Source organism: Xiphophorus couchianus, chromosome 18 (genome assembly GCF_001444195.1).
Source record: "Xiphophorus couchianus chromosome 18, X_couchianus-1.0, whole genome shotgun sequence".
Classification (NCBI taxonomy): domain Eukaryota; kingdom Metazoa; phylum Chordata; class Actinopteri; order Cyprinodontiformes; family Poeciliidae; genus Xiphophorus; species Xiphophorus couchianus.
The window spans coordinates 10,425,173-10,452,174 of record NC_040245.1 but is presented as its reverse complement, the minus strand read 5'-3'; the positions used below and the strand labels follow the sequence as shown (position 1 = coordinate 10,452,174).

Sequence of the window (27,002 nt, the reverse complement as noted above, 5' to 3'; positions counted from 1 at the left end):
AAAAAGGAAGAAAAATGCTTTGTGAAAATAATTCCTAATGGTTAAATACATGAGTGCAAATGGACAAATGTTGGATTTTTGTTACCATTAAGAGCAAATGTCTTTTCCCCCAGAATCTGATTTAGATTCTCATTAATTCATATTTTCTATTTCCAGGTTCAGAGACAGAGTTAAGTCAAATGCTTGTGTTTCTGCATTGATGTCGTGAGCACAGCAGTATGATGAGCAGAGGCAGCTGAAGCCACCATTTAAAGACACTGATCACTCTCTAGCCCCCACTTCAACACTTCAGCTGAGGTTTCTGTCTTAGTTTTCACAAAAATCTTTGCTTTTATCTTTTTATACCCAGAAAGTATCTCATTCTTAACGCTTGGTTCACACTCTGTCGCTCTGAAGGGGCCTTAACCTTTTACCTCCTCAGTTTCAGTTTTAACCTCTGTGATACAGTTACATCACCCTAACAGGCAGAGCCGCCCTGCGCTAAAATTAGACTCTGGACTGAAAGTAGAGGAGCCTTTCAGACAGCAACTGTCGGAGCATCGAGCATTGCAAAGGTTGCATTTGCTGCTGAAGAGATGGTTTTATGTTGTCATTAGTTCTCAGCAGTTCTTTGCATTATTAAGTATTTACTGTTAGAGGTGCAACATGACGTACCGGTACAGCCAGGCTATTTTTTTTTTCCTGAAGCAGCTTTTCTGGAGTTGAACTCTAGACCTGCGTGTCTCCCCCTTCTCTCTATGATTACGGCGAATAACAAAAAGTGCTATTTCAACTGTAGTTTGTGCAAAACTTTAATAATTCAGTTGTTAATGTGATCTCAAGCTACTCTTAAATATTATTCCTGCACTGTAGCTAAAAATTATTTAACGACTGTAAATAATTGACCAGATGTCTGAGCCAGCGCTAATGCCACAAGGGCTTCCTGGATCCATCCAGCTGTAACCTTTGACTTTTACCTTTCTAATGGGGCTGTTAATTACATTTGAGCCATGTTTTTTTCAATCAATCTATTTATGTTCATTTTGCTATTCTAAATGTTTTGTATAAATCTCACATAGATTATAAAAAGTCACTTTGACCGCAACACCTTTTTAAAAGGTGCAGCAAAAATTAGCTGTGTCAATCTATGTCAGATTTTGTTTGGACAACCCATGACGTTTCCAGCTCAGACAATTAAAAGAGTGGCATTTCAGACCTTATTGGTCTTAGCTAACATGGTGGACAACAAAGTTAATGTCATTAGAGAACTAGAAATGGATAAACTAAAAAAAGAGACTGAACAATTACAGCTTGTTCAGAAGAATTATAGGGGAAAACATTTTCTTGCAATTAAAATAAGGGATGTTCTTCAACTTGAAGGTAATCTAAATTGGACAACTTAGTACCACATCGGCCCCTGTACCTCATTCCTACTGCAAAGCACGGTGATGGAAGCCTCATGATGTGGGCTTCATGTGCAGCCACATGACTTGTCAGGTCTTCTGACAGTTTATGGTAAGTTAGCATCTTGAACAAGATTTGATATAAAAGGCATATCGCCACAGAAAATGTTCAAATACTTTAATGCTCTTTAAGGAATGAACTTTTTCATTTTCATTTCAGATTTTTAATAACATCAGTTACATAAGCTCACCTTTTCCTTTAAGTTGGTGTTTGTTTTTTCCATAATTGTAATGTTTTTTTAAAGGCTTCAAAGGTTTGAAAGGTTATACGTCATCTTTAGACATTCCCGCTGGCACCAACTTTGGTTAATGAGTCAAATCCTTCCAGACAGATTTCAATAAAGTCATGATAACTTCCGGAAACTAATGTTTGAACTTAGTTGTTCAGAATTTAGCATACAGAAATAAAATGTAGTCAGATAGAATGACTATTATTTAAAGCTGCACTTCAATAATTTTTTATTATATTCAAAGTCTCTGTTTTATTGATGTTTCTTTGAGGAAGTTTTTTTATTCAGTTAAACTTAAAGTGCAACAATGGTGTGTTTGTATCTGAAAATGATTAGGTCTGCTTCACTCCTGAACTCACCCGTCAGAACATTTTATGTCCATCTTGAGGGTTTGCTGTAATATGAGTGAAGTATGAGGGAAATAGTGTGTTCCTCTGGAGGACAGAGCTGATATGGATCATGCGGCGCTGCTAGTCAGACGTACAGCAGCTCCTCTGGTGCCCTCTGCATGTCAAACCAGCTCCACAGTAGAGACTGTGATGAATCACTTTAATGGTTTGACTGGTGGAGTTTTTACATGATGACAATACCAGTTTTGTATCAAGAATATTTTTACTTCGTCCTGTATTCAAGATACAATCTTTACATCTCGATCTTTTTTTACCTTTTGCAAAGTGAAACCAGACAACTAACAGGATGCATCTCAGAATGTGTTACAGTGATCAGTAAAATCTGTTTGCTGTTATTGAATATTACAACACCTTCCAAAAGTATTTGTACCCCACATTTTCACATTTTGTCATGTTACAAATAATAACTTTGATATATCTGATTGTGTTTTTATGTGACAAATGCAGGAGCCCTGAGAAGTACAAACAATTTTATTAACTTTTTTTAAAAGAACAATTTTCTAAGTCTTAAAAAATGTTCTTCTCCTGGCAACTTCAGAAGATATCAGAAAAAAAATCTAGATTAAATTATTGCAAGTTTTTTTTTTGTTGATTTCTCCATGGAACTTTTTTTTTTTCTGAAATGTGAGGAAAACTTACCTTTCCCAAAATAATCCATTGACATACAAAATGTCTGATCAAGTGTGGTTTTTGTTAAGTCTGTCTGTCTGACTATAGCCTAGTTTTCCTTTTTGTTTTTCTCTCTTTTCTAAAAACAGAAACTACTGTTAAAGGCAAATGAGAGCTATTATTATTTTTTGACATGCTTATTTTTTTGTTTTTTTCATGTAATACCTCTTTCTACCACTAGAGGCACTGAAGGAAAACCACAGACCTTCAACAGCTGGTCTGGCTTCCAAGAATGTATTGGTTATACATTGTGTGTAAGTACACAATGTAAACTTATAAATATATGAGAAAACATTGAAAACAAATTGTGAAAAATGCAATTGGAATCTTTGTAAAACGGGAAAAAAAGGTTGTTTTTTTTAACCTTTTCAGGGCTTCCATAGACAGACAAAAGTACAATATAATTTTAAAATGGAAAGAAAAACACAATAGCTTCATTTTTTAGCTGTAGTAGGTGTTCTTTAACAGCTAAATTTTTGTTTTGCAGCAGCCTAATGAAATACATAATATCTAAAAATTATTTTAGAAAGCATTTTGTCACATTTCCCGAGATTATTTCTATTTTAAATGGATAATTTTAAAATCAGGATAAAAAGGGTGTTAATCTTCTGGAAGTTCAGTTGGTACATTTAGACGCACACCATTTCGATTAAATACATTAAAATCTCTTGGAATGAGGGACACTTACCTTTTACAATTTAAAAGATTAATTTTATTCCATTCCTTGATTGATGCCTGCAGACATCAGTTTGTTGCAGTTTACAGAGATTTCATTTGCCTGATTTTTATCTACTCACTCAAACTGTGTGTACGGTGGGTTAAATGAAAAGTATGTAATAATATCAATAAAGCAATAAAATGCTATGAGATAAATATATGAATATGGCGAAAATACCAGACAGATCTGATATTGAGTAGAAACAAGCAATAAGTTATTTTGCAGTAGTACAAAATCTGTTCTTTATTTAACAAGTTTAATACTAAAATTGTCCTGTCATGTATTGATCTGGCGCAGACGCACATCTGTAAATCTGCTGTGTTGCGTTCAGGTTGGCTCGTCCTGCTCTAATGTGAAACCTCAAGAGGGCAGCAGGTTCCATCTAATCAGACAATGCATCAGTCATCCTGCAATGGTTTCCAGGTTTCCACAGGAGACGGTGCTGGGAGGCGCTGCGAGTGAACAAAACACGGCGCAACATTCCACTCATTAGCCGTTCTCCACAGGGCGTGTTTCATTCGAGGAGCCGGCGGCGCTCGCCGCTCCATCTGCAGCCAGATCACCGTCCTGCAGCTTCCTGTGGAAATTGGAAACTGCCTCAGTGTTCTGTTGTTGGGAGCGAGATTCCTGCTCGCAAAGTGGGACCAAGGGAACAAACGTCAATGAAGTATTAGTAACTTCCTCCCCTGCAGTGGAGACAGCAGTTATTAATAGCCAGGGCTATTTTCAGGCAGCACTTGTGAGATTTACTCACCCCGAGGCCGGTGGGTTCTGAGCGGGATCTGGTTGCAGCCACTGATATATACGGCAGGATGAGGCTGTAAAATGAAGCACTCCTCGACCTGCACACACCCTTCAAACTGCTCTGCAGAGCCCAGAGGTGGGCTTAAATCACATAGCGTCGACAAATTATGTTTTTTTCCCTCTCCCAGGATTATTCCCTTAAAAACAACTCTGCCTTCTACGGAAGAGGATTAGGGCCAGCAGAAACAAAGGGAACGCATTCTAGTTTTCTGTGAGGTCAGAATTTTTCGGAATCCGATTTTATTTATTTTTTTTAGAATTCTGAATTTAATATTTTCTCCGTCAGCATTCTGCCCTTACGTCGGAATTCTGCCTTTTTTTTCTGATTTCATTTATTTATTTTCAGAATTTTGACCCTATTTCAAAATTCTGACTTTTCTTTTTAGAATTCTGACATTTTTTCTCAGAATTCAGATTCCCCCTCCCCCCAGAATTCTGTCTTTATTCTCAGAATTCTGACATTTTTCTCAGAATTCTAATTCTGTGTCAATCTATGTCAGAATCCACATAAGTAATCAACATTCTTAGGTGTATGTCAATTCTGTTGTTAACAAATGAAAAGAATAACACTTTCTTCCCATAATAATAATAATATAAAGAGGAGAAAACCTTAGTGCAGGTTCGGGTTCATTTGTAGCTCTTTATACTCATGAATGGAGGATTTTCTACATGAACATCCTTCAGTACCTTCAGTTTAGTTACCAAGCAGGCTGTATTGTGTCTTTTCACTTTCATTCCCTTCACATTGTGTGAAAACGGCGCTGAGAGCAGACGTGAGATCTCCAAGGACTGTGCCTGTGTGTGTGTGCGTTCACAGGAGTGTGTGAAGGCTGCAGATTTCCTGTTGATGCCAGGCTGCCGAGAATGCCTCCAGCCAGGGTCAGAGGTCGTAGGATGTCTGTGTCTGTCCCTTCCCCTCTCTCAGCAACAGTGTGCAGAATGCCAACTGAACCACTCATCACATAATATCTGTCAAATAACATCTGTAAAGCCCTTGTTGGGGTACATTTAACAGAAACTTTTTCAAAAACAAGAACAGCGAGTTCATCCAGGATTAAATCTAATTCAGAAAACAATGTTATGAATAGCAGGATAAACTGGATGTAGCGTGAGCAGGAACACAGAGTTATCGGAAGTGTCAGGAAGATCCTCTGAATGACGAATGTTTGTCTGTGAGTATGGAGCTGTTTATAGTTTCTGTTCACACACAGGAGCTTCTGAGTTACATTTTAACCCTGGAAACCAACCTCACTGTTAATAGATGCTATTGTCAGATGGAATATGTGTGTGTGCTTTGTGTAAATATCGCGGTTTGTCTATAGTCTGTAGGGACAGGAAGTGTTGCTCTGACAGCGCAAGTCCTTATTTGTTTTTAGAAAGCGAGTGCTCTCGCTTGTTTAGGTCTTTGAGGAGAGAGTTTGGTGATACACACGCCACATATGTCACACACACTAAATCTTCAGGGTGGACACAGAAAGTGTCTGAAGCAGGATGCTGTTTCCATAAGGAAACTCCTGCTCAGACCAACTGTGTGTGTGTGGGTGGGTCTGGGCGTGTGTGTGTGTGTGTGCGTAGGCGTGTGTGTATGTGGGGTGTGGGTATGTGTGTGTGTTTGTAGTCTTGTTTATGTTCACTTCTCGGGACCTTTTTTGGTATCAAACTGATCTTGTTGGGACCAAGGTGCAGTCAAATAATTTTTTAAAACTGTTTTGCTTTGCTGCTATTAGACCACTGATTAGTTAATTGGATAAAAATGGTTACATTCTGCTGAGTTTTCATTTAACCACTTAAACCTTTTTTATACAATATTACGTAAAAAAATATAAATACACAAATAATTCAAATAATTTAAAAAATAAGAACATATATATTCTATTACCGAAAATGCAACAGCACATCCTCAGTGTACGCTTTATCGTTTGAAGCAAAGAATGCATCAGCAGCTAATAAATAATTCTAACATCAAAATGTGCAAAATTCAGACTTTGCTGCTCAATTTAGCATCAATACATTGTAGGGCGATATGTTAACTATTTTTTTCTATTAACCTAGAAAAAATAGGTTGAACAGTTGAATAACAACCATTCAATTGTTATTAGGATAAAAAGGTATTTAATTGGTCTTAGTTAAAAAAAAAAAACAGAATTTTAACTACGTGAAACTAAAACTATACCACTACAGGAGCTCTGGGTAGAGCATCTTTTTATCTTAAATGTATATACATACAGTTCTGGAAAAAAATAAGAGCCCAGTGCAATGAACCCCATTGAAAACCTCATGGTTATTCCACCAAATATTGATTTCTGAACTTTAGTATTGTTGTTTCTAAATGAACATGAACTTGTTTTCTTTTCATTATTTGAGGTCTGAAAGCCCTGCAATTTTGTCTTTGTTAATTTAGCCGATATGTTGTCAATAGTTCATAGAATAACTGACATTAAATATTGGCTTATTGTTTAATTATTCAATGCAAATAATTATGAAGATTGAATCTGGGCTGAAACCGTCTCCAGCTGTCATGTTGTGAAAACGTGACTTCACATGCTGAACGCATGAAGTAATTACAGTATTCTTCGCCTTTAGAAGAACAACACAGCTACTAATATTGGTTCTTTTTCAATAAATATATCTTTCTACACATCTTGTGAAGCTTGTATATCCAGGCACAATCATCATTTCCACTCATTTGTAAGACAAAAGACACACATCCTCTGCATGTGACACCCATCTCCAGTCCGGCTGAGCTCCATATCCTCCCCATGATCCCTCAGCCAGCGAGGCAACATCCTCTGGCTGCAGCGAGGGGAAGCAGCCCTCACTGAGGTTCAGCGCCCTGCAACAGGTAACACCCCGGCCGCTACGCTCTGCACTGACATCTACAATCCCTCTTTTCATGTTTCTCCATGGAAAAATTGCCTTGGGCATGTCACAAAGGAGATCTCTGACATTTACTTGTTTTCTTTTCAGGCATTGCTTGGGGTTGCATTCAGAAGGATTTTCCTTCACACCAGTGGAAAGAAGCATTTTCACTCTGTCAGGCTTTTCTCTGGGCTCAGCTTAAGATTAAATCAACTCAAAAGAGAGCACAGGAATAAGGGGGAGACGGGAACAATGATGGAGCTGAGGATCCAGCTGATCCCAACGGGGGAAATAATCCTTCCTCCGGGGAAGAATGGAGAAAACTACTGCCACAGCTGCAAGGTAAGCTCAAAGGTCAGATGGGTTTAGACCAGGGGTGTCCTCACTTTTTGTCATGTGGGTAAAAACGACCAGCTCAAAAGCACTCAAAGGTAAAAAAAATATATATAATTTTTAAAGACTAAAATCACCAAAATGTATTTTTGTACCTATTCAACAATATACCAAGTTTGAATTACTTTAATGAAACAAATATTCAAATTTTTCTGTAAACTTCAAAAAACTTTAAATGTTTTTTCCCTGTTAAATGAAAAGCATCCGTTTTTTTTTTATTTTTTATTTTGGGCTTGATTGAAAAATACAGAGAAAATATTTTGTCTATTCTCAGCAATAAATTACAATGTAGGTCAGTCTTCATTTGAAAATATTTGCTATATTGTGGCCAAAGGCCTAAAGTAGCTCATTGAGTGATTTTGTGTGGCCCTTGACTACAATTTAAGAATGACACAAGTTTGGCCACCCTAACCCACTGCACAGAACAGACAAATGAAAGTCTTACAATAGAAAATGTTTGCTACAGCAGAAAGTATTCAGTACACAGGCTTTTTGTAATCTTTTATGAGGACCACATCTACCCAGCATGCTTTGGTGCACCCAGATCTGCTTTTAATGAATTTATCAAATACTTTACAACAAACGTGACCTAATAATGTTTTTTATTGCTCAGAATTGACAAGAAAAGTCATTTTCTATTTTTCATAATAAGGCAAACTTTATTAAATCCTTATTTAATGTTTTGGATCAACAATAACTTACACATCCCTTCCCAACTAACAATTTGACTTTAGTCATTATTACTTTACTCCTTTTTCTCCCTTAATGTTTGGCCCACAAGTCCTTTTCACTCTATGACTTCATTTAGCAACAAATAAGAAAAAAAACCTGCTCATTATTAAAGGTCGACTCTGAACTTTTGCAATGGCTGCTTGCTAAGAATCTACATTATGTTGTTTTTGTAAAACTTTGCTTGAATTGCTCATATCTCTGAAGGTTTATAAACAGGTTAATGAATCTTTGCTAGGATTCTGCTGGTTTCTTTAAGGGGTTAACGTTGACGTCTGATTGAGATCCTCTGGTCTCAACCTTTAGCTTCTGCCTTTGTGGAGTTGCCCTGCAGGAAACAGAAGATGTACCACTCAGTCCGTTCAACATGTGTTGCCCTCTGTATGAGCTGAGCATCTGAGGAATGAAGGGAGTGAGCTCTCTAAAAAGCAGACCTTCAGAGGTCCAAGGCACCGTGTGGTAAAGTTAAATCCTGGATTCATGTAAGATTTAGAGTTTCAGTCAGAGGATTAAGTGCAACCGGCTGTGCCCGGCTCGGTGATGACTGGGGGGGTGTGGAATGTACTGGAGCCTGGAAGAGAGGAAACGACAAACACATTCCTGAACTTCATTTGTTCTCCTTCCGACATTTCTTCAGGGCTGGATCACTCCGAGTCATTAGGATCTGTGGCGATTATACCTGTGCCATGTGCAGGGCCGCATTTACAAGGATGTGGGCCCCTGGAAACCAATTTGGTGCCGTATCCATTAAAGAAAAATGCCTTTGCTAATACAAATTACAATAAGTTAATAGGTAGTTCTTTACATAATTGGGTATGAGCTGATGATACCAACTGAAAATAATACATATCTTGACCAGAATCTTTGTATTTTTCTCCAAACAATTACTGTAATTTCATACATTTCAAATCTTTGAGTGTTGTTTACATTAATAAAAATCCCAAAATATTATTACAACTCACCTGATATGGGTATTTTATAAAATGCAATGTCAGCAAAACATGCATTCATTAAAAAAAAACTATAATAATGAAGAAAATTGGGGCCCTGCGTCAAGTGTAACCTAGCATTTTTAGCCATCTTGTAAAACCCATTGAAGGCATTATGATGTGAAGACATAGTTCCTGTTTCTTAAATTCTCTGCATCATACCCACAGAGTTGGATGATGAGACAGCAAAACCAGAAAACCGTCGGTATATGATACACGCAGAAGTGGGGAGTAGAGGGAAAAGGCTGACAACCTTTCCCTCTGTTAGAGTCAGACAGTCCAACATGACCTTGTGTACAGGACACCGTCCATGTGTTACTGTATGTTGACTGATTCTGGTTCTGTTCTGGATCGATCACTCCCCCCTCTGGCAGCGCAGCCATATTACAGTCTATCTCATGTGCTCCCATCTGTCCAGCTGGCTGAGGTCATCGCCACATGAGCAGAGTGCACATTGCATAACCACAGTAATATCACAAAGACACAGTCTGCTCTTAACCTTGCTATCTGTGTGACCCATAATGCTCTGTTATGAAAGTCCAAAATGCAGAAATATTCATCTTTACCATAAGTTCCTGGCTAAAGTGTTCATTCCTTGTATCATTTTACAATTACAATATTCTGTATATTTTATTTTTGTGATCAATTACCAGAAAATTGTGAATACAGGCCCCTTCAATAAATTAGATTATTGAAAAGTCACTTTCATTCAGAAACTTTATCACTTAATAAAACATTATATGGAGATGAATATTTGAAACCTTTATTTCTATTAATTATGATGATTTTGCAATTACAGCAACTGAAAACATTCCATTTAAAATTATAATATTACATTAGAAAAATAAAAAAACATAAAAAAAAAAAATCTGGACTTAATGATGATTAATGATTAATTGATTATATTACATAAGTATTTTTTTCCACTAATAATTCTAAAAAGTGTGGTGTGCCTCTGAATTCAGCTCCACTGAGTCAGTCCCTGAAACATCACCTGCAAGTTTTTTTTAGATATATCTCCACCAGCTTGCACATCTAAAGACAACAATATTTATGACATTTTAAAGAATTTGAATCAGGGGAAGCTAAAACTATGCTACTTGAGGAGTGCTAGGCAGAACAGACAGGGTTTATTTTTTTTTTATCTTAAATGTAAAATGTATATATTCTATGTACAGTTTTTGCTTTGATTGTTGGTCCGAGTACATTGTTCTTTCAGCAAAACTACTTTTATGAGTCTTTGTACTAGAGTTAATGAGTAATTGATCACTAAATTATTTATTAAAAATTTATTGAAAAGTTTATTTCAGTAACTCAAATCACGATGTAAAAAACTTATCAAATAAGACACACTATTCATTTTTGACGATTTTTCGCTTTCAGATAATTAAGCAAAAGCGAGATTAGAGCAATAAAAATATTTTCAAAACAGAAATTTAGGTTTATCAAAAATAATATTTAGTACCTGCTTAAACTCTATTTTCACAAAGTACTTTTAATCTGACGAACGAGGCTGATCGGAACCCTTCTCTGGATTATAATTATGAATACGCTTGACTCACAGTGGCCCCACTGAGCCAAATGACTGGAAGAGACGTAATATCCACTCCCACCACAGTAACAGCATCTTTTCTACCGGCAGATGGCGCCAGAGCTCCTTTTATACTAGGCGCTACTTCTGAAAGCCGTTTCGACATTTCTCACGAAACATCTGCATAACCTGGACATGAGTTGAATCGACATTACAACTACTTTGTTAATATGTTTTTATCTGTCTGCTTAAGTTTAAAGTCATTCAGAAAGAAAAATAGTTTAATTAAAGCGAAAAATTACCAATATAACTTTTCTATGACTGGGGTTTATGGTTTGGTGGGCAAACGCGCAGAATTAAAAACGAACGATAAAGTTAATGAATGGATGGACATTTTATTCCCATCAGACTCTTATTAATGAAGACGACCAGCGCTCACGTTGAGATATAAAACCTGGTTCGGTTCTGCTGCCATTAGACGCCTCGGCTCGAGCAGCAGGAGTGGGAAGGGTTTTTGGTGAACTTCCTGGTAGTTCTGGGTGTAGCTGTCCTTCAGTGACAGAAAAGGAAAGGGGAAATTGCCATACCACTCCCACAGCGGATCCAGGGGAACCGAATCTCGGCAGAAGCTGCACACTGACAGACAGCTGGCTCCGTTAACGCTGTTCTACTTCACTCGAGTCCTGGTTATGGGAGTGACCGGGTTTCCTGCGGGTGAACGGCTGGATACGGTGCGCTGTGCGGCGCTGTGAGAGAAACCGCAGCTGTAGCAGAGTCCACTGTGGGTAAACCGCTGGGAGTGGTAGTGGGAGGGTCGGGAAGAACCCGGCAGGACTGGGCCACAGCAGACTGACAGAGAAGGAGCTGACCGGGTTGACGGTCTCACACAACGCGGGGACTGAACGTAAACACAGGTCTGTCGCGTCTCCTTTTGAACGGAGGAACTCACACTGTTTTTGACCTCAGGTATGTTTACATTTTCCACAATTACTCTTATTTTTAGCCTCAAGCGTCATCATTTTCACCCTGTTCTAAATTAGGCTGTTATTAACCTTATTTTGCCTACTTTGAACGACAAAACAGAAGAATTTGTTACAGCTCTGCGGGACATGTGGACTGATTCTGCTGAGTAGTTTGTGTCACTGTAGCATGTTTCAGTGCGTGGGTTGAATGGACGCCATGTGACAAACGCTGTCAAGATTTTTCTAAAAACTTAAGAAGCAATCATAAGAATACAAATAATATTAATGATGGGAATAGATTTGGTGTAATCCCATTTTAAGTGTCACACAGCTGAGCTCCCCATTGGCTGACTGACAGACTCTAGAGGTGCTAATTGGACTTGTGGCTCACAACCTTCAGGTTGTGGTTGTCTTTTTATAGACTCCACCCAGACACCAACTAAGACTCTTAACTAAACAGTATCCCACACCTCAGCACCAGGAGGCTGAGAGGTTACTTGATGGGAGAAGACATTTTTATACTATTAGATCTACTATTGTACTGATACATGGGGATATTTGCTCTTAACTTTGCTTTGAAAATCCTTCTTCGACGCTTCTGAGACGGCATGAATAAACAGGTAATACAAACTGCCTTACCTGACCTCTTGAGCTTTTAGAGAACCTATAGTTGTATGAGGTATTCACATATATATGAAAGGGTTTTGTGTTGCAAGAATCTCACCAGTTGTTTGGACTCCTATTTACTGGACACCTGTCTTTGCAGTTTGAAGTCAACAGTCCACCTGTTAATGTATGTTTGCTCTGTAAACATGGAAAGGTTTGCAGAACACCTGCCTTTTGGTGAAACCAGTTCCTGCCAGAAAGTTCTCAAAGGCTAGAAGATTTAATCTAGTAAGATAGCTAGATCTGCTGAGGTGTCAAGGCATCATCAAGATCCTGCCATGAAGCAGATTTAATCTAGTAAGATAGCTAGATCTGCTGAGTTATTAAGGCATCACCAAGATCCTGCCATGACACTGCCTGGTTATTTGATCATTATACCTTTTGGAAAGTGGAGAATTGCTGTGACTCACTGGCTTCTTGCAGTGTACCTAACTTTTGAGCATAATTCATAAACTTTCAGTATGCTTAATATCTGGGGCTTTGGAAAGACTTTCCAGGACTCTGTTGTGGTAAAGCTGAAGAATTTGGACGTCATGTGTCCATTTCGTGCCTCACAGCATAATGCTACCATCACCATTCCTAATAGTTTGCAGCCAAGGCAGTCAGTTGGTGATCTTAAGTTTGAACATTTTGGTTTTACTACTGTTAACATTGTTGCAAGCAGGATCAATCTTAGTCTTGCATGCTCATAAAACCTTTCTTCAAAACAGGGGTCTTCAACTCCAGTCCTCCAGTTCTGGTATCCAGGTTGTCTAGACCTGATCAAAAGTTTGTGTACTTCTAAGCTAGGTCTGCAGCAGAAAACCAACTAATTTTCTATTGAGTACAATGGTCAAATATCCAATCAGAAGTGCCTGAAGTTTCCTAAAAATTGGCCAGATTGAATAGATAGCTAATGACAGCTTGTTATTAGAAATAATTGGCTTTGAAACAGGGCACGAGGGTTAGGAACTTTGGTTCTTTAAAAGCCTCCTAAGGCACAATGTTCTGCCTGAACACAACTAAGCAGCAGAGAAAAAACATCAATGTCCTGCTGTCAATATGTTTTTCCAAAACAGACCTCCAGTGGGACATGCTGCACTGTGATTAATGTCTTTGATTTTCCATGAAACACAGGCTACTGTGTTCATATCCTCTGAATGGTTTGGTTAGATGTCACCTTTAGAGGTTAAAGCCAGAACAGCAAATTCAATTTTGTTTATGAATCCATAATCACTAAAACAACAAAGATCAGTGAGGTAGCTATGGGTTTATTTTAGGGGATTAATATAATTAATGTAGTCGTACATCGCTAAGACAAAAAATATATCCAAATTAATCTGGCACCATGTGTTAAATCATTAGTGAAATTGGTTTGATTCAGTTTTACCAGCCAAACCCAGGCATGATTATTGCTGAGTCTGTAGAATTATAAACAACCCAATAAACAGATGATGCCCAGAGCTAAAGAGACATCTATTGCGACTTCAGCGAACCATAGTAACGACAATTACTGTATCTTCAAATGGAAGAAAAAAAAAACATGGAACAATGGTGAACCTTCAAAGAAGTAGCCAGCCTCCCAAAGTTACTACAGGATTTTGGAGTAAAATCCTTAAGGAGGTCAGACAAAAAAACTGAAAAAATTTGCATACCTGCAAATCCAACTGTGAATGCAAGGGGAAAAAAAATCCAAAGATTTTTTTTGTTGTGGCCTAGTCAAAGTATGGACTTAAATGTGATTGAGATGGTGGTGGGTTTTCTTCATGCTAGAAATAAAACACTCATTGACAGTTAGCACAAACTCATCACAATGGTGGAACAACCAGTTAATAGGTTTAGAGAGTAATTTTTTTTCACACAGTGCCAGATTGGTTTGGATAGATTTCACTTCCCTTATGAATAAAAATGACCATTTTAAAACATGTGGTATTTAAATTAATTTGTTGTTGGACAACAAGAGGAAAAACAGAAGTAGTCTGTAAAGGGGTAAATACTACAGTACTGTAGATAGACGAGAACAAATGTCCATACAAGTACCTTTCATTTTCCAAATGAGAATGTGGAAACACTTAAAGGGTATTCGAAGGGTTGGGTAAAAATGTGAGTAGACTGGTCCTGGCTTGCTTTGGACTGTTTATCTGATTAAACTCTAGTCTTCCATTTTTCCACAGAAGGACATTTCACGGCAGATTTGTTTTATCACAAACCATCTTAGGAAATTAGGTACAAAAAACTAAATCCAGTTGTGAACTATAAGTACAAAGAAAGTGCTTCAAAGGGAATGTGTGCTTTGTTTTGCGGGAAGTGCGACTTTCCGTTGACAGGTTGAAGGTTTTTCCATGGTAACATGGTGTCAGCTACTCGTCAGATGGATCCTGATAGTTTCCCACAGGACACACCCAAACCGATTGGCCGTTAGAAACATCAGCATCATCACCTCTGCAACAGGAAAAACAGACTCGCATAGGCACATTTACTACCTGTGCTGTGCTTTAGGAAACAGTCAGGGTGGGTTATTTCCACTTCAGTGACCTAAAATGTGAACCGGTTTGGAAGATTAAAGTTTACTCGTATTGAGGTCTAGAATATGACTGGTCCATTGCAAATCTAGATTGTTTTATTTTTCAGGGGTTTTCACACCCAAAAGGTTGGTAGATGCAATTTGATTGGGGACCAAAACTGCAACATTTGTTGCATTTTCAGCTAGTGCGGTTTGGTTTCACACTCTTTGAAAAACCCGAAGAAGACAGTGAGCCCAACTTAATTCTTTTCAAAATGTAAACGTAAATGGAGTAGTGTCAAATTTTAGTGGTTGCACAATTTTTCTTTTGTAGTTGGTAAAATAACTTTTCTCTCTGTAACTCTAGACATGCACGTTTGTTTTGGTTGCGCCAGAATGCCCTGTGCTGTAATCTGGTTCCTGCTTTTGGAGTGGGCTCCGGTCCACTTGCATCCACATATGCATTTGAACCTCGCCGGAGTTCACTTCAACTGAACTGAGACCTAGGTTTGTAGGTGGACCAGAATTCACTTTTTTTGGTTCACATCAGAGTTCGATTGCACATTCACAACTAGAGTTCAACTAAAGCGGATTAAACAGGACTGGTTTTCTTCAAACATGTAGTTTTTATCTGTCCAAAGCAGGTTGTGTGGTTCTTTTTCAGCAAACACTTTGCTGAAAAAGCAAAGTTTGTCATCAAACTTTTACATGAACATGGCAACACGGGTTTGTAGTGTCTGAGAAGGAACTTTAGGCAATTTGCAGCTGCTGCTCTCTGCACAGTCCAACCTTGGGGTGAATGTGCTGGTCATCATCTCGTGTATCATTTCTGGTATCCATCTTGGCACTGTTTATAAACCCTGGGTTTTAGAGATGTGGCTACACATACTGATAATAAGTTAACTAGTTACATTTGATTCTCAAAACATGGCTGTCACTTTCTCTTGTAGGTCGTAAGCAAAGATGTAATTAGTTGTTCCTGGAGCTACAGTATGTTGGCAGTTGTTTTTTTTTCCCCATGACTGTATGCCTCATCTACAATCTGTCATGTGTGCGTTTAGTTACAACTCAAGAACCAAGATGCATTCAGGGGTTAATCTGATCCAGAAGTAAGATAGATGGGAACCTAAAGCTATTGGAGCTGAAAGTCAATCTTTTGATTGATTTATTGATATATGGAGGGTTAGAGCATGTTGGCCAAACCTGGGAGAGTGTTACATTTTGTAAAAATCTTAAAATCTCCCTTCTGTTTTGCATTCTCATCAAAATGTTCTAGAAATGCTACCTTTTCTAAACATGGCGCATGTTCAGTTTCTTTGTCGGTAAAGCTGTATCAAAGGGACAAATAGATTTCTTTTTCACAGTGACGATCTGATGTCTGCGGACTGATTTGATGCTTCCTGTGAGACAAATCTAGAGAATGTAACATGAGACGTATCAGATCAGGTTAGACTGCAATTCCATTAAGTGGATAAAACATAGCTGAGTAAGCGATGCTGATGGTATGTGTGGGAGACAGTTTACATGACGGCTGCTGCTCAGAAACTGAGTCAGACTTTGAAATGGGAATATGTTGGAGGGAAATGTCAATCGACTTGAACCTTGGCAGAGACAGTTGGAGACAGAGAAAGGCATTCTGGGTTTATTATAATAGTTTCATCTCTTTACTGAAAACTCAGAGCAGCTTTTTCAACATTAGCAGACATATTGATGTAATCATTTGCTTTTGCAAGGTACTGTGTTAAAATTTAAGATTATATGAGTCAAATGAATTTTTTTATTTTGGTTAAAAAGATGAAGGTACAATAACTGTTGGACTGTTTTCAGTATTGCTGAAGGTCTGTGTTTTGCAGATGCAGTGTGTGGGAACTTCTGCTGAGCGTTTCAGTAGAATGGCAGCAATTAGAGGGGTGTGTCTGAAGTAGCTAAGCATCTCTGTTACCTGAGAAATGACGAGTAGGTTGTAAAGAGTGTTCTATGCTGCTGTGGCAAAAAGCAGCCGACGTAGTACAGTGTGAGCACCCAACTCCTGGGAACAAATGTTGAGAGGTTCTTGTCCCTTTCCTCTTTGCTTTTATAGTCTGGACTGCTTAGGGACTGGAAAACACCCTGGGTGTGAGTCAAAACCCACGTCAGATTCACTGCCATTTTTGGACATGAGCTGGAAGAGGTGGGAGGTCCTTGAACGACTCAGAAAACTCCAAAAATAATGGAGTTTTCCATTTCCCCCCCTGTTTGTCTTGGTTTTAAAGAAACATCTTTAAACTGAGCCAAGAGATTCAGCCAACTCAGCTCACTTTGTGTGTCATAAAATCAGTCTTTGGGTTTCTGACTGACCACAGCATCATGAGCAGTGTTTAAAGTCTTCTCGAGGGACAGACTTCCTGAACCTCGATAACCTGCTTCACATTATGCACTGCTGTGCGTCATCCGAGGACAGAACTGCTCATTCATGTTCACATGCACCACTGCTGACCAAGCCACTTCATAATCCTGCTCGGTTGTACTCACACCTTCACCTACACCCAGATTAACCCCTTTCAAACAAGATAACTGGTAATCCCGTTTCATCTGGTCTTGTGCTTTGCGTGTACTTGCTGCCAGGCCTGGCAGAGAAGAGATCTGAGATTGTTTGAAGGATGTGTTTGGTTAAAATCCTCCAATTTTTTTTTTAACCTTGTACTTATTTTACTAGGTCATGAGAGTGTGACTGTGCAGTCAGCATAGCTTCCAACATTAATCCATGCACAATAAAAGATGTTTATTTAAATACATCTTGAAGTGCGTCATTGTATTGGGGTGCTGCTTCTCATGCATAGAGAGCATAGGTGGTCTCAGAAATAAAAGCAGTTTGTTTATTCACATAAATCATGTCAGTCAGAACCAGAACCTAGCTTTTTAGGAACTTAAAGGAGACCTATTATAAAAGATTTACATTTTGGATGATTTGTACTTCTATTTGGGTCTCACCTGTTTCTAAAAACAACCATATCCCTACCCAGCTGTATTTATAGCAAGAAGTTGAAGATTTTTTAGTGTCTGGAAAACAATCCATTTCAAAAACCTCCTGAATGTTAAGTCACAATCGTCGTTACCCAGCAACCTCAGCCCATCAGCTAGCTACCCAAGTGGAGCTCCTGCACCTTTGGTCAGCTGATTTTACTGCTGTATGCGCAGTATAATGGCTGCTGGAAAAAACAAGTTATTGACATTCTTCTTCATTTTTCTTGATTGTGCAGGAGGCGCTACTTCTGCTTTTCAAAGATATACAATTGTACAATTGCACATCTATTTGCAGTCATTTTTATTTATGAGTGTAAACGTGGGGTGTGGCCAGCAGCAGCTTATTTGCATTTAAAGTGGGAAGATGCATGAAAACAGCTCATTCTGAAAGGAGTTAAAAACAGGCAGGACTGAAATCTCATTATCTAAGAATAATTTTGTGCCAAAAGTATAATCAACATGTTTTGGATAGCATATAGATCTGTCCTAACCTGTTCAATGAAACATAATAGGTCGCCTTTTAATATTCTCACCTTTCTATTGTTGGACTTGTTCCTAAATCAGAGCAGCATTTAAGACCTGGCAGATTTGTTTTCATCTGCAGATTATTTTTCTTGACTCTGTTTTTCAGCTTAGCTGATTTTATAGCATTTCATTCCTGCCGTGACCTCAAATCCAAATCTATATACTCTGTACTGAGACACACCTGGTTACCTGGTAATTACTGTGATATGACACCAAAGGCAAATCTGAGACCTTGTGGAAACAAAGCTTTGTATGGCGTGTCCTTGTTTGCTTGTATTGCATTGATGAATGCCTTTGGAGCTCATAGGATCATTTGAATTTTGCAGAATTGAACTCCCTCATATACAGTTTAAACAAACATGGGTATGGTTTATGTTCAAGTTGAGAAATAACGAGAAAGTAAACTTTATTCAGTCCTTGGAAAAGGCCTTTAAAGCACCATAAAGTCAGCCGAGTTAATTCATGTTTTTTTTTTTTTTTTTTTACCACTTAAAACGTGTCTCATAATGAACTCTATTGTAAAAAGTAGTTTGGCTTTATATTAGGTTACGTTACATTTGTGTTTGCTTATTTTAGGCATCTGGTTAGTCTCCTTGATATCTTTATTTTTAGAGATCTGAGTGACTCAAAATTAGCTGGAGATAATGCTAATTATTTGTAGAGTGGAACACATTTGGAGCCTCAGAATAAGATACAATCATATTCAATAAATCAGAATGTACATCTTTATGAGTCTCATTTGTCAGATTAAATGTACCGTAACATTTGAGCAGATATTAATTATACTTTACATTAATTCCTCATTTCTGTTGTTAAATTTTTTTTTTTAATTGTTCTAATTTTAAATGTCAGGTTTTAATGAGCTATAAGTGGAAAATCATAAGTAGCGGAGTTACAAACATAAATTATATACAATGCATGTCATTTGACACAGGATAGGCTTCAAACATTTCTTCCTGAAAGTTTAATAGCCTCTTTCAAAAAACACTTCTGACATAAAGTCTCAAAGATGAACCCCTTTTTAACCTGCTGATGGTTGTTCATTGATCACCAACAAAGCCAACCATATTCCGGTTATTTAAAAAGATAAAGTAAGAGTTTTGAGTCACAGGAGGCAAAATGCTTGGAAATTTTTGATTTCTAAAAGTAAAATCCACCAGCTGCCCATCTATGACTCTATATGAACTGCTGAAATGGTTGTATCTTGTTCCATACTGATTTGCTTGGTGGTGACTCAGGCTAATTATTTGACTAAAGCAGGAAATCAATGAGCATCATCATCACATGGACATTATTGAGTAGCTTAAAACAATTCATGTTTAGCTCACAGCAACAAATATTGGCAAATTCAGCAGTGTGGATCAGCTTAAGGTGATAATCCTACAGTAGAGTGTAGTGCATTTTAGTGGGTGTGTTTTCCATTGCTTTGCTGTGGGAGACAATGCACCGTCCTTGGTTATGGTTTTGGCTCATTCAGAGCCTCTTTGTTAACCTTTAACCAAGACTTTCCTAGAAACATGGATAAAATAAACAAAAGTTGAGGCAGGTGTGGCCCTGGGCCTGCAAAGAATGAGGTGGACTGAGTAAATAAAAGAACCACATGGCAGCAGAATCGGAGCTGCTGGACACACAAGTAGAATGCCACAAAGTGTTGGACGTTTTGGTGGAACTCGATTAATATTTTTGATATAGTTAACTGCAGAATCTGTAATTTATTCACATTTTAATCAAAAACTAGCGACAAAATGAGCAACATTTTCAATTAACAAAGCAGTTTTGCTGCTAAATCGTTGAATAAATCGACAATAAAGATATTTATGATTTTTAATGTGTTATTTAGGTAATTCAACCTCAAGATTGGTGCAAAGTGCCATTATATCCATTCAGCTTTCAAGTGTTTCAGGAACACCTGATGTAACTATTTAGAAAAAATACTACTTTAGAAATGTGGACTGTAGATGCTAACATTAGCGTTGGGTATGTCTACGCTGCTGCAACATGTTTAGCATTTCAATGCCATTTTAGGGTTAAATAGCTTCTTTTTTCCAGCGTCCATCAAATCATTTTAACCCCCATTGGACTAAGAGAAGCATCTTTGTCATGCATCGTTTTGCTTTACAGCCGTACCAGAAACGCTCATATTCAAAAGTTCTGGCTGGAAACTTTACGTGCAAGAGAAAGAAAAACATCATTTGATTGCGTTAAAAATGTTAAGGCATTAGAATCTAAATAATTAATAATGAAAATTAAAGTTCTTACCGTAGTTTGAAGGGAAACATTTTTGTGGTCTTGAAAGCAAAGACGAGTCCCATTTAAAGAAATGGAAGCGCTGAAGCAAACTTCTGAGTGTGGAGCATCTAATCATTCATTCTTTGCCTCATCATGCTGTTTGCTGAAGAACGTGGAAGTTTTGCACACATTGTAACATTTATTCCCCCTAAAGCTATTAACCTAACATGGCACAGAAGGTCGATGTGCAGAATTCCCATCTAATCGTTTTCACCTTCATCTGGAGTCCATTGGAGTGACTCAGGGCCCAGGCTGCTGCGGGCTTTAAAGTTTTTCTTTTTATGCTCTTCCATCTCTATTTGACCTAAAAACAATGAGCGTTAGTGCATAGTATTTCTCCATAAGCTCAGTCTGATAGGTGTATTGGAAACATATTTTTGTGTTTGTTTGATTTTTCTCTTTACCAGTGAAGCCCACATTGACAAATTAGCCTTCCTTTCTTCCTTGTATGAAACAAGGATGTACTGTCTACATCTATATAGGCTTTGACTTTTACAAACTCTAAATCTACCATAAATATATAGATAGTTAAATGTAAATGTTAAAGAATGTCAAATTTTAGGTGTGTTTCTCCACAGCTGGTAAGTGATTGTCAACCCCACAGAACGGTACTGCTGTTCTGTGGTGTCCTAAAAAAGCAGATTTCAAATGGGAACAGTGTTTGTTTGTGTGAGGCTGTGATTGTTGTGTCATTCAAAAAGTAATAAATAGTTAATTATCACTTTTATTGCTATCATAATATTATCACAAAATATTGTGATAAATTAAGTCCCCAAACTCGGATGTCTTTGCTTGGTGTCCAACATGGACCGGTGGTTCTGTTCAGCGTTTCCCTGGTGGTTTGGGTTTGGGGTGGTGGGCGTGTGAGGGTGTGTGTGTGTGTTGGCGTGTGTTTGTGTGTGTGAGACAGAGAATTTTAGAATCCTGCTTTTCAGGAGAGATGGAGCAGCTGTTTGTTTAGATCTCTGCCCAGTGGGACTTAGCCATTGTGGGTGTGGCAGTGCAGAGAACTCCACTTTAACTCTGAATGTTGAAAGTAAATGCCACCGTTCGTCAGATCATTTACATGTAATCGTCACACCGCCTTCACTTTTTGAATTAGTATTCTGAATTAAACAAGCTTTTAATGATCAGTCAGCATCATTTTAAATGAGGCTCTATAATGTGATCTGACGTCACAGCTGGGAACTGAACCTCCTAAAACATTTCCCATCAATTTCTCCATTCCACTTTCACATAAATTCTTATGCTGGCTTATAATAAATAATTATTTGCATGATTTGTGTTGCAGAAGCTGTCTTGGATCTGAGCACATCCCCTCCCCACCATGTTGCTCCTTCCATGTTTATTTTTATGTAACCCACGTCTGCCAGTCTTATTGTTATCAAGGTGTTTGTCTGTGTCAAAGACTGAGTAGCGGTCTGGTCACCGCTGGGTGACTCTAACCAAATGACCTGCTGCATCCTGAACAGCAATCCTGTGTGTGTGTTTGTTCTGATTATTTTTATGTTAGCTACGTGTTGCAGAGTGCAAACAAAAAGTAAAAGCGGAAGGTTAAATGCTGCATTTAGAAATCGGTGTGATGTATATCTCAGAATGAAGTGTGTTTTTGTGAAACTGTGTGTGTTGAGGCTTCAGATTGAGATATTGCAACAAAGCCTGCATGATCAAATTGCTGAGTCATTCGCTAATGCAGGGAGGAGGTCTGTGTTAAGTTTCTCCATTTAAGCTGTTCACTCATAAATATCCACTCCTGTCAGTTTTACATTGAGTGCAACTGCATTTTAATTAGAAACCGATGGCCTCAGAGGAGCTGTATTCCTAAATGGCACACTTTCAAATTAGAGATGCAACAATCAGAGTGTTGTGGCTGATTTCCAATTGCTGGGTTTTGTAAAACTGCGACTGATTGATGCACATTTCAACAGATTCCAATTTCTCTTGAAGAACTGTAACATAGGGGCATTTATGAGCAGTTTTTCTTTTTTTTTATCCAGCCTTCTTGCTAATAAAGATAATCAAAACTGAGGTTCTTATATTTTTCACCAAAACATTAAACTACCACTGCTGACATTTTAGGGTTTCTTTAGCATCTTGCATAACTGAAACATTCATCTTCATGTATATTCCTTACAGATTTAGATCCAATTCAGCCTGTTCAAAGATGGAAAAGGAAACCATAGAAGAATTAACAGAGCAAGTGTGCTGCACTTTGTTCAACCTTCCTCTTATCTGCTTCAGGTCTTACTCCTCCTTGCTCTCTTGCAGCCCAAATAAACCTCAAACATGCCTCGAGAAGCTGTAGAAAATACAGCATTAACTTAAAGACTTCTTCCACTCTGAAGATTGTTGTTAGCATGACCTTTTCATGCACTGCTCTAGGGTTTGTCCAAATTCAGGGATTGGAACCTTCGAAGACCGATTGAATTACAGCAGTGCAACCAAAGCTGCCCAATTTCAAGGATTTCTATAATTGTACCCACAAATGCATTCGTCTTTTCCCCTGATTTGAAGAATGGGTCTGGTGTATCCGCCACAGCTCACGGACCAAATGCGAGATTTTTGTTCTTGTAACGATGGTGGATAAAGCGGAAAATTTTAAATGTTAATTTATTAAAATATGATGGTACAAAGATGAAAAGATTACAGTGGTTGTGTTGTTAGGATTTTGTCATTTGCACAGACTTTTTTAAAATATAATTTTTGTGAAATGTAAATATTAGTTTATAAGAATTAATGCATAAAAAGCTCAGCATGTAAGTAAGGCTGCAGCTAACGATTATCTTAGTAATTGATTATTCTGGTGATTAATTAGCTAAAAAACTGGTACATTCTGAAGATTACTCACTTAATCACTTAAGATGTTTTATGCAATATTAGATATATTGAACACAAAAAAACAAATATTTCAATTACTTTTATAAAAAAAACTGGGTCCTTTGAAGAGTTCAGTTCCTACATTTTCAGAGACCTGTTTAATGTTTACTGGTGATAAAAGATTGGGTCTTTGGGCTTTAGGCCGGTCAATCAAGATCATCTTAAATTCAACCTCTTCTGGTCACCAGATATTTCATAAATGCATTTATTTTTCCAATCTTAACTTAATTAGTGGCAGCTGTTTGTTCTAATAGTTCACCATTCACATTTCACTGTGTGTTTCTGTAGCCTCTCCTGTTAATTTTTGTGTGTATTTTTATCATGAAACCTTTTTTTAACCAGATAAAAAGAAAGTACAGGACTATTTACAGATTTGAAGCACAGCTCCAACAGAGGGTGTGCTTCACCCGTTTCCTGGTTGGATCAGAAGTGCTGATCTAATTTACATTTGAAGAAAAAGGAAAGAGAGAAATAGTAGAGGGATTCCCAGTGTGAGAGTAGAGAATACACCAGCTTTTATGATGTTTAGTCATCATCATCTGGTTTTGTTTTGTCCCTAATTAGCTTGAAGGAAGTGGTCCGAGTAAACAGGACATTCACTGTTTGGAAACCTAGCAGCTCTGTCTGTACAATGCTATACTGAAACAGTGGCTTGGGAAACATGTTGACATGTCCAATTTTCATGAAGTTAGTCAAATCTGATCGTACATTTCCTGATTCATTTTAGCCTAAACTTTATCTACAGCCAACGTATCCCAAACTGACACAGGAACCAGCCGAACAGCGTCTCTGTATGAGTGAAAACCCAATTTATGAATACAACATGATATATTCATAGTGTTAATTTATTAGGCTCTGTTGTGATAAATTTGTCAGCATGACTCTAATCATCAGCACAACTAAATCGTAATGGGTATTAATACAACCAGGAGGGCAATGAGGCATTTCTACATGCAGCAGAAGAAGAGCACTATGAGATTTGGATGTAGGAATATCTGCAGAGTAGCTGAACGGATGTAAACTTTATTTTTTTAAAAATGGTGGAATGAGAGTTGGAGAGTTAAGAAAATGTCCAACAAGTCTTTACCTGCAGCTGAAATAGTTTATCTGCCTGTTATGAATTCCTCGTTCTGCTCCTCAGTGTAGATATGATTTAATTAACAGGCTGTTTAGAAAAGCTACTCTAAATGCTAAATCTGTTTTTGAAATCATATTTCAATATGCCATAGAAATCCAATACAGAACAAGGACTTCAGATAAAAATCTCAAACTATAAAAAAAAACAGATTCCTTTTTACGTCTTCTGATAAAATTGTGTTGGAAATTAAAGTAAAAATAAAGCTCTTTAAAAACTGGCATTGTAAAATTAGAATAATGTATTAAAAATGTAGTTTTTACATAATTTCAAAGTCTTAAAGGTATTCAGTTACTATAGAGGGGCTGCAGCTTAGCTATGAAAACTGGCAAAGAAGTGAGATATTGTTGAGTGAAATTCAATTCTTGTTGTATTTATGACAAACTATGAAGGAGACGACAAAGCAGTTTTTTTTATATTACATTTTCAGCAACAAGGCAATTAAAAGAAAACAAGCAAAAATAAAAACATTTCATTGCCAAAATGAGGAAAAACAGTGACAGGTAGACTACAGTTTATGATGTTCAAGTTATTATTAGTCAAAGACGACGCTAAACAAATTGTTTTTAACCTTGATTCAAATCAAAATCTAAAAATGTTAGTTTCTGGAGGGTTTTTTTCAGATTAGAGGAGCATAAAAACTGAATGTTGCTTCTTATTGTTTGGTTCTGGTCCTTAAGTCTTAATAAAAACATTTTAAAAAGTGACAAAGTTTGATAACTGATAAGTTGGTCCACATTAAGATCTTGACTGTTGACTGGTAGCATTGTTCATCATTTGGTGGCCGTTTATGCTAGAGAATGTGGACTTTAAATCTTGAACATGAAGTGTAAGAACTAATGATTGACTGGGACTGATACTGAGCTACCAGCCTGCTAATTATGTAGCACCTCAAGAGGTCCACATTCACTGATTAGATTAGCCTGTCCGGCTTCAGAGTGATATTATGGTGGATATTTAGGATCATATTTACCGCAATCTGATTATTTCTGATATAATTTCTCCATGTTTTCCAGCAATCCTGCAGGTGCTGACTCTGATTAAATCCCACTAGCATGTGGCTCATGACTGATGCTAACTCTTGCTTTGCCTCATTCTTACATGCATGCACAGGCTTGTATCAGAGCTTCAAACTCTTTAACCTTGTGTAGCGCCTGTCTGGACTCCAAAGGTGCTAAAAACGGTATTTCTGATTGTATGCTAATGCTCTCTACTCAGATCCTCTGCTAACACGTCCCTGTGCTTCAGCTTATGGATTCCTCCTCAATGATAGACATGGGAAACTTTAGGAAATGCCTTCATGACCAAAGTGCTGCCACAGTGGAAAAGTGGGTGTGTTTATTTGCGAAGGACACAGAGCGTCTCCATATTTGGTGTGTGAACTGAAAAGAGAAAAAAAAAAAAACCAGCAGCTCAGTTTCCTTCATTTACTTATTTTTAAGCCAGCTGCTCTCTTTTCCTGTCACTTAAGTGTTGCTGTGCCAGAATCTCACTTTGCTACGGTCTGGTGCACACCAACACACCCACTGTGGTTTCTCACTGAATCCAGATCATCAGGGCCTTGAAGAGAGGCAGCCCAAGTGGGTGGCAGTCCAGTTTGAGCGAATTGGCCTCCTGGGAACCCCCTTGTGTCAATATAGGCCTGGATCTCTTCAGCCTGTCAGACCCACTAGTCATCTCAGAGAATACAAACACACTCATTCACTGACTCAAGTCTTTTTATTTTACGGTCACACTTTCACCATGTGTAACCAGCCTCTTGCTTCTTCCTGTTCTTCTACACTTCTCTCTCCGGCTCTCTCCATCTGTCGCTTGCCGCCCACATGGCTCACATACTTTTGTTCTGACATCACAGCTGCCCTGCATTTCCAGTGTTTTACTCTCTGTGATTCGTTGCCTCCTGTGTCAATTCAGGATCTCTTTCTCCCTTCTGTCCAGATATGTAGGATATATTTATGTATTTAACGCTTCAAGAGTAAACATTGTTTCCTCATTCTGTGATTTGTTGATGCTATGATCATGTTTGATCCTCCTTTAGGCCATTGTCACACCCTTCATTGAGAAAAGTATTGAGCAACAAAGAAGGGCCAAACGTGTTCTCTAAATGTGGATTTAAATGTTTTTGCAGATGAAAATGTAAAAGTTGTGGGGTTCTCCAGTATGTAACCTTTGGTATTTAGCCTTTAGTTGTAGCATAGTAAACAGAGAAAATGTTGAGAGGTTTTGAGTTTTTTCAAGTGCTGTTGTTCAAAGTGTTTTGTTGTGAAATATTTACTGTACAAGAGCAAC

The 27,002-nt window shown here is 37.9% G+C and overlaps 1 protein-coding gene and 1 long non-coding RNA gene across 3 annotated transcripts in view; one reads left to right on the top strand and one right to left on the bottom strand.

Annotated features, from left to right (window-relative positions):
* Positions 1 to 3,440: 3,440 nt before the first annotated feature.
* LOC114161441 (uncharacterized) lies at positions 3,441 to 4,453 on the bottom strand. Its single transcript, XR_003599025.1, has 2 exons — positions 4,224 to 4,453; positions 3,441 to 4,096 (listed from the first exon to the last, which is right to left on the bottom strand). It is a non-coding gene; the product is annotated as an uncharacterized LOC114161441 (long non-coding RNA).
* Positions 4,454 to 7,021: 2,568 nt separating this feature from the next.
* The window catches only part of LOC114161679 (unconventional myosin-Ic), a 58,021-nt gene continuing 38,040 nt past the window's right edge, over positions 7,022 to 27,002 (top strand). The window contains exons 1-2 of one of the 2 annotated variants that reach the window (XM_028045157.1): positions 7,022 to 7,115; positions 7,241 to 7,474. In XM_028045157.1, the coding sequence (XP_027900958.1) occupies positions 7,385 to 7,474 (90 nt within the window). In that variant the 5' untranslated portion in view covers positions 7,022 to 7,115; positions 7,241 to 7,384. Of the gene's footprint in view, positions 7,116 to 7,240; positions 7,475 to 11,330; positions 11,741 to 27,002 lie in introns of those variants that run through there. The other variant, XM_028045160.1, reaches the window with a different exon arrangement.